Source organism: Epinephelus lanceolatus, chromosome 11, assembly GCF_041903045.1.
Source record: "Epinephelus lanceolatus isolate andai-2023 chromosome 11, ASM4190304v1, whole genome shotgun sequence".
Classification (NCBI taxonomy): Eukaryota; Metazoa; Chordata; class Actinopteri; order Perciformes; family Serranidae; genus Epinephelus; species Epinephelus lanceolatus.
Genome location: NC_135744.1, coordinates 17,581,684 through 17,594,414, shown reverse-complemented (window position 1 = coordinate 17,594,414; position 12,731 = coordinate 17,581,684). Strand labels below are relative to the sequence as shown.

At 41.4% G+C, this 12,731-nt stretch overlaps 1 protein-coding gene across 4 annotated transcripts in view; it reads left to right on the top strand.

The window, feature by feature from the left end:
• Positions 1-12,731, top strand: part of clip2 (CAP-GLY domain containing linker protein 2) — a 60,010-nt gene that overhangs the window by 20,669 nt on the left and 26,610 nt on the right. For 3 of the 4 annotated variants that reach the window (XM_033649248.2, XM_033649241.2, XM_033649259.2), the window contains exons 3-7: positions 548-1,053; positions 6,708-6,832; positions 7,493-7,706; positions 11,157-11,354; positions 11,496-11,599. In XM_033649248.2, the coding sequence (XP_033505139.1) occupies positions 548-1,053; positions 6,708-6,832; positions 7,493-7,706; positions 11,157-11,354; positions 11,496-11,599 (1,147 nt within the window). Of the gene's footprint in view, positions 1-84; positions 355-547; positions 1,054-6,707; positions 6,833-7,492; positions 7,707-11,156; positions 11,355-11,495; positions 11,600-12,731 lie in introns of those variants that run through there. The other variant, XM_033649254.2, reaches the window with a different exon arrangement.

Genomic DNA, 12,731 nt, shown 5'->3' with positions numbered 1-12,731 from the left:
GCAGTGCAGCAGACCGCGTGCTAATGGTGCCCTGCTCAGTTTACAGGCTGCTGTGGAAAAACACAGAGAACCAGCTCATCTATGTGTCAAACAGGCGATATCACAGGGCAGCATGGCAGGGTTAATCACCGGCACATCACAGATACCGTCTCTCTGACCCACTTTTCAGGAGGAATTAGAGTAATGCCTAATCTTGCACAAACTGCACCGTTGTGCTGGATGCTGCCACACCAGCAGTTTTTTTCGGTCTCCTTTTTTTTTTTTTTTTTTCTTCTTGCCAGCATGACACGGTCAAACGGGATGAATAGTGTGAGGACAATTCTGCTGGACTGTGAATGAGGATGATCTCACAATGTAGGCAGTGTTACAACTTGACCCTCCAATGAGGAGGGGTTGTGATTACAATAAGATGTATTGATTTGAATTCAATGCACATTTTACTACGTTAGTTTTATTTCGGTAATGCTCATGTTTCTTTCTGTGATGGGAGCACTTTCCCTGCTCTGCAACATTAAAAATTATATTTTATGTTTTTCTTTTTCTCCAGATGCTCCACTCAAGCCCACCACACCAACTAAAATCTCTGAAGAGGGCGACGATGTTCTGGGGGACTACACAGTGGGTGAGCAGGTCTGGGTCAACGGTGTCAAACTAGGAGTTATTGCCTACCTAGGGGAGACACAGTTCGCCCCAGGACAGTGGGCAGGCGTGATACTGAATGACCTAGTTGGCAAAAACGATGGGTCAGTGGGCGGCGTGCGCTACTTTGAGTGCCAGCCCCTCCAGGGCATCTTCACGCGACCCTCGAAGCTCACCCGACAGCCGGTCGGAGAGGGAAGTGACAGCCACTCCACTGACTCGCTCTCTGTCCAGAATGTGAGTCAGCAGGGCGGCGGTAGCGCCCCCTCTGGCCAGCGGGTGGTCGTGCCACTGAGAGAGGGCCTCCTCAACAGCGCAGTGAAAACGGGCAACGAGTCGGGGTCCAACATGTCTGACAGCGGCTCAGTTAAGAAAGCAGGGGATAAGGACCTTAGAGTTGGAGATCGAGTTTTGGTGAGTAATTTTGTGTTGGATGAGAAATGTTTTTTAGACATTATTCCTTATAGTGATGGAATTTGTATCCACCCACAAGATTTAGTTGAACCCCAGGGTGGGGGAGCCCCTCTGTGTGGAGTTTGCATGTTCTCCCCATGTCAGCGTGGGTTTTCTCCAGGTGCTCCAGCTTCCTCCCACAGTCCAACGACAGGCAGGTTGATTGGTGATTCTAAATTGTCCGTAGGTGTGAATGTGAGTGTGAATGGTTGTCTGTCTCTGTGTGTCAGCCCTGTGATAGTCTGGTGACCTGTCCAGGGTGTACCCTGCCTCTCGCCCAGGGTCAGCGGGGATAGACTCCAGCCCCTGCAACCCCCCAACAGGATAAGCGCTTATGGAAAATGAATGAATGAGGAAATTTTATCTAATTTTGCTGTTTCCATACAACTTTTCAGACACAACGCTTCAAAAACTATTTTCTATATGTGCTCATCCTGTGCAGGTTTGCGGAGGGGCCAGGCTAACTTTTTCCTCCTGTCTCCAGTCTTTGTGCTAAGCTTATCTACCTGTCGTAGCCTTACACTTAACAGATAGAAAAGTGGTATTCTCATTCTCATTAAGTTCCCTCCATAAAGCAAATGATTGAGTATATGAATAATTTTACTATCTGTCAATCTAACACTTACAATTTGAAATGTTTTTTGTAAATATCTGAGACTTCCATAATGATCCATAAGAGCTCGAAGTAATTAGATAAGAGTCCCAGTGGATGGCTAATCACAGTTTCATGAAGCCCTCGGTAGAGATGGATTCCTGCAGTGTAATGTGATACACGGCTCATCCCAACAGGAAAGTTCTGCTCGTCCTTATTCTGTATTTTAGTAGAATTTAGCCTCCATCTATCCTCTGTTGTAACTTTATCTTTTATATTGCCCTTTTCCAATAGAAGATGGTCAAAATGTCGACAGCGGGAAGAACATTTTTATCTACTTTTTGCTTTTGACCCTGTATTAGTGTATACAGTGTCCACTGCATGGAATTATTGGCCTGGGTCACATTGCTTTCCATTTACTGATGTGCACAGGGGATAGTTACATCAGATCCTGTGCAGTTTGAAGCGAGGAGCTCGACAAGCCTTTCCTCCTGGTCAATATTGTAAATCACTCCGGATTACTTTCAGCACTTAAGAGAGGAGAGACCACTGCTGACACATTGATCAGTGAATCCATCTATTTCCTAAGCCTCTCCCGTGTAATCCATCTCACTGATGCTGCCATCCAGTTGCGTCATGCCCCCTCCTCTGCTATTGGAAATAAAACACCACCTCAGAAATTTTGTGAAACGAGCACAAAGTGTGAAACTCCGATTACGCTTTGAGGACATAAAGCAAAGGCTGTTTTCTTCCACTCTGTATTGAATTATGTGGTAGTAGCAAGAGTAGGACACTGTTTTCACACACATTTACTTGAATTGGAGGCATCTTTGGCACTTAAACAGCGCCCTGTCCTTTTGCAGAGGAGTAATCTTGACCTAAACTCAGACTTTGTCGATGTTGCCATCTAGAGCTTGCCTAAATAGAACGTTACTCAGAATATTTCAGAGAATGAACTGCAGAAATGTTTCCCAAAAGACAGACAACCTCAGAGGCCAAACACATGATTTGCCTTGGCACCTTTTGATGTCTGAGCACCCACAGGAAGCACAGAGCTGCCTCCCCTCTGCTCGCTTTAGTATTTAACCAGAGGCTGCTCCTCTGCTGGAGAGTTTGGTAGGTGTTGAAAGGCAGTTCTCTTTCAGTGAGGTGTTTATTTGGATAGTATTAAAGGCCACTCACATGGCTTTAGTTGATGAAACTGTTCCTTAACACAGACATAACACAGTTGTAATAGCATCAGTTGGGTGTGCATGGAGTCTAAATGGTTTTATTAAACAGGATAAAAGAGAAATTAAAATGTTATCATGTCCTAATTTCCAATCTGATTTCATGCAGCATGAGCCGTGTAAATGCTTAACAACCACCCAAGATTTTACTCTCTGATACGATGTCGTTACAATAACTTCATTCAAAACACGTCTCACATTTTTCAACATGATGACATCACAGCCAGGCCTTTGATTCTTGTGTCTCGTAGTGCTAAGGGGAAGGCTTGACCAAGAAAATAGTACATTTTCATGCCTTTTGAGCACTTTATAAGGAAGTTCTCGTTTTTCCAATAACAGCAGATATGGCACACAGCACTTTAGATATAAATATAGTTTTTAATTGAATTTGGCTGACAATTATTCAGCAAAATATCTATAATCCTGATACAAGTGACCACAAGGCAATGACCAAATGTCTTCCAGGTGCAAAGGTTTGATCATTAACGACACAATACATCCAAAACGTCACAATAACAAGAAGTGCATCTTTATGAATAATCTAATTGACCTTTCACTAAGCCCCGCCCCTTTGTGATGGTCCGACAAGCTGGAGGTGTAAACATGGAGCCCACACTGTAACTAACTGCACTCCCTGAAGAAATATTATCATATTTTTGGAAAAATGAAACAGTGATTCCAGAGAGAAGCAGACAGAGGGGTCTACAGTGTGTGTTTGAAGGATATAGATTTTTTTACCTGTTATAATCATTAAAAAGCAAAAGCAGCATGTGTATACATTCAGTAGGCTATATCTTCAGCAGCTAGCTAGCTAACCCTAAACTTTTCAGGGTCTGATTTTGATTTTGGAACAGGGAAGAAACATATATCTTTTTCCAACCTCTCCAGGTAACGAGTATCATTAATACACGACGTGCCCCAGGTACATTTAGCTCCAAATCCACAAAACCAGCCTGAAAATGAAGGAAATCTGAAATGATTGCATTAGAGTCAATGGAGCACAGCTGTGTTGTTGGTGGACCCTGCTCTGAGCCGGCCTGATGCTACGTTATGATTGGCCAGTCTGCATCTGGGGGCAGGACTTAGCGAAGGGTTGATTATAATTCCCTAATTAGAAAATGGTCCATCGCTTCCATAATGTAGCCTTACACGTATGAGCACACACACCAGACACCCCCCAGTCCACACACACAGAAGTCATAAGGCACAGGCGCACTTTTGCATTAGTCAGAATTCTCTGATTCCAGCTCTCCAGACGGATTTAGCTCTCGTCTTGTCCAGCTCTAACATGAGATTGGCAGTAACAGGAGCCAAGACGGAGCCTCCTGCTGAGTGGCTGCCTTAGCACTGCTGGCACTTTGACACTGAGTCACCGAGACATCACACAGTCATGCTGACATCAGACCACCTCAGTTTAATGTCTTGTGACACCACAGTGTTTCGTGCCACGTTCTCTTCTTTGGCCTCTGTGATTCAGGAGAAGGACAGAGTCAGAGAAGTGGAATAATAATTTGACAATAGAAAGATGAAGTGTGACTCACTGCACCCTTTTTTTGTTTGTCCTTGTCTTCACTTCCTTTAGCTACTTAATCCAGTAGCAAATATGTTTTTACACATGGGACTTTTTTAAGTTTATGGTTCTTAAATGAATGTTTAAAATTATTAGATGTTTATTGTAAAAACAAATAGCAGATGTAGCACTGAAACATCTGCCATGCTCCTTTCACTTTCCCACATTCTGTACATTCTGTACATGTTAATTTGGCAACAGCCCAGGAATGGGATTACAGTAATGTAGTTAGAGAAAACTCAATGAGGTGATAGGTTGGTTGATGATTTATTGATAGTGTGTTGTCCTTGGTTTGGTATCGTATTTCTGTTATGCTGAGTGTTTCTCTCAGACGTTTTAGGAAGTTGTAAAGGGTGAGATGAGAGTTTTTGCGTCTCATACATGTGGTCACCATGTGTGAGTCACATGAGCAGCTGTACTTGGCATGTTGGCCGACCTCAGTAAGAGTGTGTGCAGATTTTAGACTGTCTTCCGAACAGGAAACCGGTGTTCCCGACTGGGATACACAGAGCTGTCAGACGTGGCACCCTAAATATGTCAGAGAGTAGATGATTTTCCCTTATGAGTGGAAATCACATTTCTTAAAATCTAAAGAGTTTTCAACTGTAGTCATGGCTCTCTGTGTTTGTAGGGCAACAGAAGTGTTTGAAATCCCAATTTTTGCTTCTGTATAGTGAACCTCTGAGTGTGTATGATACTAATAGAAGTCGTGGATGTATACAGAGAGCTGGATATAGCGTTGGAGGTCGGGCCCTGTTCAGTCCTGTTAAAGTTGCTCAGTGGTGCATGATGCCAAAGAAGTTTGACCTCCTGGGTATAAAATTACCCAGACCTTAGAATTACCCAAAGAGCAAGCTAATGAGAGACTTTCTCCTGCCAAGTGACTAACTTCCGGTTTAGCCCTTCACTAACTTGAATGAAAAATATTCAATCATTTGACTCTTCTCAACGTCTTCACAATGTACGTCTATTTTTTTTTTTTTTTTTGGGCCCAATGGCATCACACCACAGACTCAGAAGCTGTAATTCCATGATTTGGCCACTGGAGGCTTGGGAAAAGTTAATAAGTGGTCAAGGACCTGCATCAACCTTGTATTCTACTGCAGGGTTAGCGAGTTAGCTTTCTAAGTAGGTAGACTGTGCTTATAAGTAAGCTTGTCAATAGGCTAAAATGTTAAAAAGTTAGCTTGCTAAGTAGGTAGACTATGCTAACAAGTACGCTTGTCAATAGGCTAAAATGTTAGCGAGTTAGTTTGTTGATTAGGTACGCTGTGCTAACAAGGAAGCTTGCCAATAGGCTAAAATGTTAGCAAGTTAGCTTACTAAGTAGGTAGGTTATGTATGACCCAACATTTTAGCCTAGTGACAGGCTTACTTGTTAGCAAAACCTACCTACTTAGCAAGCTAACTCGCTAATATGCTAGTCTATCAGCAAGTGTACTCTTTAGCATAGTAGTTAGCAAGCTAACTCACTAACCTTGCAGTAGCTTACATGGTCTTTGTTCAGTGTTTCTGAGGATTCTGTTTAATCATACTAACTCAGCTGAAATGTTAGTGAGTTAGCTTGATAACTAAGTTAACTATGCTAACAAGTAAGCTTGCCAGTAGGCTGAAATTTTAGCGAGTTAGCTTACTAAGTAGGTAGGTTATGCATGACACAAAATTTTAGCCTATTGGAGAGCTCACTGGTTAGCATGGCCTCCCTACTTAGCAAGCTAACTTGCTAATATTCTAGTCTATAAGCAAGTGTACTCGTTAGCATAGTCAACTTAGTTAGCAAGCTAACTTGCTAACCTTGCAGTAGCTTGCAAGGTTTTTGTTCAGTGTAAGTGGGATGTTGATCCAGGGGAATGTCCCACTTAGCAAAATCAAATTGTGTGACAGAGCCAGGCCAGCTGTTTCCAGTCTTTGTGCTAAGCTAAGCTAAACAGCTGCTGGCTGTAGCTTCATTCCTCATATCTGCACAGTTATCAGAGTGGTATTGATCTTCTCATCTACTGTAACTCTTCTCCAGAAAACACATAGGCGTATTTATCAGAATGTCAAGCTATGTGTTTGACCATGTTTGTATCCCAAATAAACCCTACCTCGTTTGATGATGGTATATTAAGATTTACAAGGACTAATAATCAATAAAACCAGCTGTGGTTATTCTTTCACAGCCACTTCCTGAAATGCATTTAACATTTTTCTGAATGTTGTTTTTTTTTCCTCTCTGTCGCAGGTGGGAGGCTCTAAAATGGGAGTCATACGCTACATGGGAGAGACAGACTTTGCCAAGGGTGAATGGTGTGGGGTCGAGCTGGATGAGCCCTTGGGGAAGAATGATGGTGCCGTGGCTGGTACAAGGTATACACACACACATACACACACACACACACACACACACACACACACACACACACATTATATATGCTTCAAGCTCCCCAAATTCCTTTGCTTTTCCCCTAAAGGGAAATTGAGAGGAAGACTGTGGCTCCATCTGTTCAGTTGTTTGTTCTTTGTTCCTTCATCTGTTTGTCCATTAAATTACACTGACTGACCCACTAGCCCAGAGCTGGTCTGCACTCGTTGGTCAGGCGTGTTTTTATGCTTCATATTTATTACATTTATCATATTTATGATAAGCATATTACATTTTTCACAGCACAGCACATTTTTCTCCCTCCAACAATGGAAAACTGTTTAAAATGGGTGAAATTTGGGTGCAGACATTTTGAAGTATTACTCGAACTTCAAAGAAGAAAGTCCAGATAAGACGCGCTACACATTTATTTGTTATTACGAAAGATTTGTTCCAACATTTGGTTTTGTTTGTGACCTTCTCTCCCAATAAGTTTGGGATTCAAAGTTTATTGGTTCAAGTTTGTATAAAAAGCACACGAGAATAACAAAAGTCTAAATCATTCATCATCAAAAAATCATTCAGACTACTGTATTGGTAACATAATTGTAAAGCAGCTCTGTGCTAAACATAACTCTAAACATCTTTTTCCCTCTCTTCCTCAGATACTTTCAGTGTCTTCCCAAGTTCGGCCTGTTTGCTCCGATCCACAAGGTGATCCGCATCGGCTTCCCCTCCACCAGCCCTGCCAAGGCTAAGAAGAGCAAGCGGATGGCCATGGGGGTTTCCTCTCTGGCCCACAGCCCCAGCAGCTCCTCCATCAGTTCAGTCAGCTCGGTGGCCTCCTCCGTGGGCGGACGACCGAGCCGAACTGGACTGGTAAGATGACGGCAGCGTGCCTCAGATACACACTGAGAGCAGAGCGGCGGCTCATGCAGTGATGTGCTCTTTAAAGGAAGTCTTTGGGAAGCAATCGCTTTCTTGCAGAGAGTTGGACAAGACATGAGGGTAGCATCAGTCTTCTCATCTAACTCTTGGCAAGAAAGTGAATAGGCATTCTCCCCAAAATTATTTCTTGAAAGTAAATAAGTTGGTAAGTAACATTTTGGTCTATAGTGCTTTTTAAAACCAGAGTTACAAGGTGCAATACCATTAAATTAGGGATGCACCAATGTTTTTTTTGATATTGATAATTACCTGTTTCTCATGGCTTCTCTCGTTGTGAAATATTCATATTCATATTAGTCTCCAAATTCAAACAGCGGGGTGATGAATTGGCTCATTGTGTTGAGTTGCCCGCTTATCTGCTGAGCAGTTAATAATTTGCATGTTGCTGCTGTGCAGCGTGAAGCTCTGATTCACTGACTTTGCATTTTGTTGCAGCAGCTGACAGAGAGCTCGAGTATCTTGTTCCAACACACCGTGTCTTTAAGACGAATAACCTCAGGAGGCTGGCTACAAACTAAAAGGAATGGGACATCAGGATATCTCACATTGATTTTTAGCTCCTGGTTGGAGGCCAGATCTCAGATGGAGAAGTCTCCCCTTTACTTTCCTTAATTGTTGGCAGCAGTGTCCGGCAGCGCTGAGAGCAGCCAGTCTGAATGATCAAGCGGATCACGCTGCACAGAATCCTCTGACTCACTGTCATTCCTAAAGATCTTTGGTGTACCACAGTCTGTGTCGTTAAATGGTAGGAAAGTAGGCTCTGTAATATTAATAACATCCAAAGTATAAATGACTTCAGGCAATCGTTGCTGCGTTCACAAAAGCAAGAATTCATGACCTTTGTGACATCCAGTAACCATGTATTTGACATTATGTTGAGGCCGATTGAGCCTCTGAGCATCTCAGCTGTTTCATCAAAGTCAAATGATGCAGACAAAAAAACAATAAGGTTATTTGTGACATGATAATGATTTTTTTAATGTACATACACTGTGGTGGCTTCCAGTTTCTACATATAGACGCCCAGCAGAGATTCAAACACATTTTCCACGTTAATTAGACAGATTAGAGTGATGTGTTACATTATTTATTTCCACAGTCCAGTCTGATGATTAAAAAAAAAACAAGCGTAAAAAAACAAAGTGGTGTGCTGGCGTCCTCCTGTGCTGACTAACTGATGACACAGCTGCAACATCATCCTAATTTTCCCAAATCCGTAGGTGAGTCAAGGCTTAAGATAAGAGCACTTACAAAAATAGAAGGAAAACATTAACTTCAGGATATGGGATTCAGTCCCCAAATATCAATAGAAATAAAATGGCTCCTACAGTTACATTATCACTAAGAATGTCTTCGGCTTTTAACCAGGATGTCCTTGTTGAAGAAAACTCATTTCTCAGTATTGTTCTACTGTAAAACAAGAATCCTTAATAGAATCCTTTCATAGAGCACCCTCTAGTGGTCAAACGAAATGTTGCATCTTTCAGGATGTAAGCACCTCTAGTGCTTTAGATGAGGTGTTCCCAACTTTTTCCTGAAAGGGATCTCCTTTCTATAACTGAGTAAAGTGACGACCTCTGACTAAGGGCCATATTTTATGGATATTGTATTTTATATTCAACGCCAACAGAACAACTGATGAATTGTACGATTAATCCAATTAGTGTATGCAACAAGATAAGATAAGATAATCCTTTATTCGTCCCACAGCAGAGAAATTTGCAACATTACAGCAGCAAAGGGATGATGCAAACAGGAAGCATCAGTAGAAAAAAAATACAAAGCAATATAATAAAGAAGCATCAAAAAGAAGCAGAGTATAATAAAGAGACAGACTGAATGACTGGATGAGTTTTCCTGATATTTTTTACAACTTTTAATGTCCGTCTGTATCACGTATTTTTTTTTTTTTTTTAAATAATCATGCTTAATAGGCTCCTTCTTGACTCTTGGCCATTGTTCTATTTGGATCTTTGGTTGTTATAACTGCGTACTTTCTAACTCAGGACGAGGCTGTTTAGTAGAGAGTGAAGACTGTGAATAGAGCTTATGTTCAGGTCTTCACTGTGCCCTCATCCTGAGAGATTTTTATTTAAAGTTTATATCTTAAATGATGGTTGAAGCTTTAAAAATAACACTTCAATTTAGTTTTCTTAACAGAAATGAATTAGATGCTGAGATTTGGGCCTACTTTATACCTTAAAAAAAAGTTTTCTGAAGGCTAAAACACACCAGCGGCGAATGCCACACCTAAGAAAATACGCCAGTATTACTTTCAGTGAACCACCACACACCGGCAGCAGCCAGACGCGTGTCGGTGCTCCTGGATGCGCTGCCCCGTGGCACTTTACCCCAGTGTCCTATTTCGAGCCTAGCCACCCCTGGAATTAAATCCATTTTTCCCCCACGCGCTGTCTGCTTGTACACACCAGCTCCCGTAGCAGCTCTTCTTCTCTGCTCCTATGGCAGCTCGACTCCTCTCCTCACCATGATGCATAAAAAGGGAGCTCTGTTGCTGCGATTCATGTGTGATGAAATAAGGATGATGAGAAACTCGTTGAGGTTGAGAAATATCCCGCACTAAACGACCCGCGATTCTGTCATTATGAAGACAATGGCCAAAACGATATTTCTTTATAATCATTGCACCCAAATATTCCCTGAGAGGATGAAAAGGGGGAAAAAATCAGACCAGTGGTTTTTAAACTCACTCATGTGGCCAATATGATCGAAAATATTCTTATAAAGTTCTCTTCAGGGTTAACTGGAGGTCTTCCTTTTGTCTGGGAGGCAGAGCTGCTCATACAGAAGGCTGGGTGTATTTGTATTTTCTTGTATCTCAGGATATTTATGAATTTCTTTGTAACACATCTTGTTTTCAGCAGGATAACAAGCTTTTGGTGAGCATGAAATGATTGATCTGTGATACATGAAAGCAGACGTCATGTCAGGTTCACTAAACAGCTATTACATGATGTTTTTGATCATGAAGCTGTATGTTTTCTCATAATCATGAAATAGTGCCAGGAGAGCACAAGAAAGCAAAGCCTTTTACGTGGAGATCACAGACTGTTTTCCCGTGATCATTAAATAATTATAATATGATCTCAGTGAGCTAAAGGTTGATGTCAGAGAAAAGCATTTCAACCTTAACCAGATATGATCTGAGAGGAATGTGTGAAGCTGATTAAAATGTGTCCAATCTTTCTAAATGATAAAGTCTAATCTGTCCTCATTCCTACCTCATCAGAGTCTCTCCTATCACTTTGATTTCCCCTGTCGCTCTTTTTTCCAACCTCTCTACCCACTTCCTCTTTGTTCCCCCACATTATTTCCTTTGCCTAAACTTTCCTTATGTTTTATGTCCTTTCTCATTTTCAGCTGACGGAGACATCTTCGCGCTACGCCCGCAAGATTTCAGGCACCACTGCGCTCCAGGAAGCCCTGAAGGAGAAGCAGCAGCACATCGAGCAGCTGCTGGCTGAGAGGGACTTGGAGCGAGCAGAGATGGCCAAGGCCACCAGCCACATCTGTGAGGTGGAGAAGGAGCTGAGCGTGCTCAAGGCGCAGCACGTGCAGGTACGAGACAGACACGGTGCCTTAAGTCTAAAAGTCTAAACATGTCTTTTGGTGTTTCAGCATAAACCAATCTGCCCTGTGACTTATGCAACAACAATCTGTTGTCTGTCTCACAAACGCCTTTCTCCTGACGATCCACAGTATGTAACAGAGAATGAGAGCACCCTCCAGCAAGTCAAAGCCATGTTGGCCGGCGCACAGAAAGATAAACTGGAGCTGGCCAATCAGCTCGAAGAGGAGAAAAGGTATTAACAGAGTCATGCTACTTTCACTCCCTACGACTTAAATCTAAAATCCTACTTGTTCTGTGTTATAACTCGCAAAAAAATATGTTCATTTGTGACATTTTGGTGCTGGACGTTCATCAGGAAAAATGTTTGTAACATTGAGAAACCATCTAATTAAGTAGGGATTGGCTCTAAGTCTGCAACCAATCACATTCCACACGTGCAACAGGAAGATATAAATACCAAACATCTCTTTACTATATGACAATCCCCATTATTATATATGCAGCTTAAATCATTTATTTATCATTTTTTGAGGCCTTGATGTCTATTGAAGTTAGCATTTTTGAGCGTTCTAAGTACATTCATTATTATTATTTTTATTTATTTATTTTGCATGCTATGATGGGTTCATTGACAAACGTCACCTATTAACCCTTCGAAACCTGACGGCAAATTGGCTTGATTTCTTTCAAAAACATGGGGAGAAGGCAACACAAGAAGAAATGACCCCAAAAAATTTGTAAGAAATTAGTAAAAAGAGAATATTAAAAACAATAAAATCAGTAAAACAAACAAACAAGGAAATAACCTAAATAAAGTGCTTTAAAATTATAATAATTCTGTACCATAATTCTAAATATTTAATTTAAAGTGCAATAATAAGCTCAGGGTTCAAAGGTTTAAATACTTGGGAAAGGCGACTGAAAGTATCACAAGAAAAGTGATGTTATAGAGAGTTACATAATTTGATTTATGCAGTCTTGATAGACATAAATTTCATTATTGTTACTTAACATACAGCATGTTTACATTGATATAGTGTTTGCCCATCAGAATTGTCCCTGGTGTATTTATTATGAAGGTTTCTATTTATTTATTTATTGATGCTGATTTTTTAATTGCCATGTGAATGTATCTGTTTGAGAATGCAGTTTAGCTTTTGGGGTTTTCAGCATTTATTTTGTAGGAATCTACCTATTTAATGTAATATTGCATATTACGCTACATTTAGCTCTAAGGCTGTACCCAACTCAGATTGACTTCAGTTCCATATGGAGTTTGAAAGTTTGAACAGAGTTGAGCAGGGCGTTCAGGGCGACAGCGACATTCAAGTAATAGAGCAAACGAGCCAAGTAAGCCCTCCGAG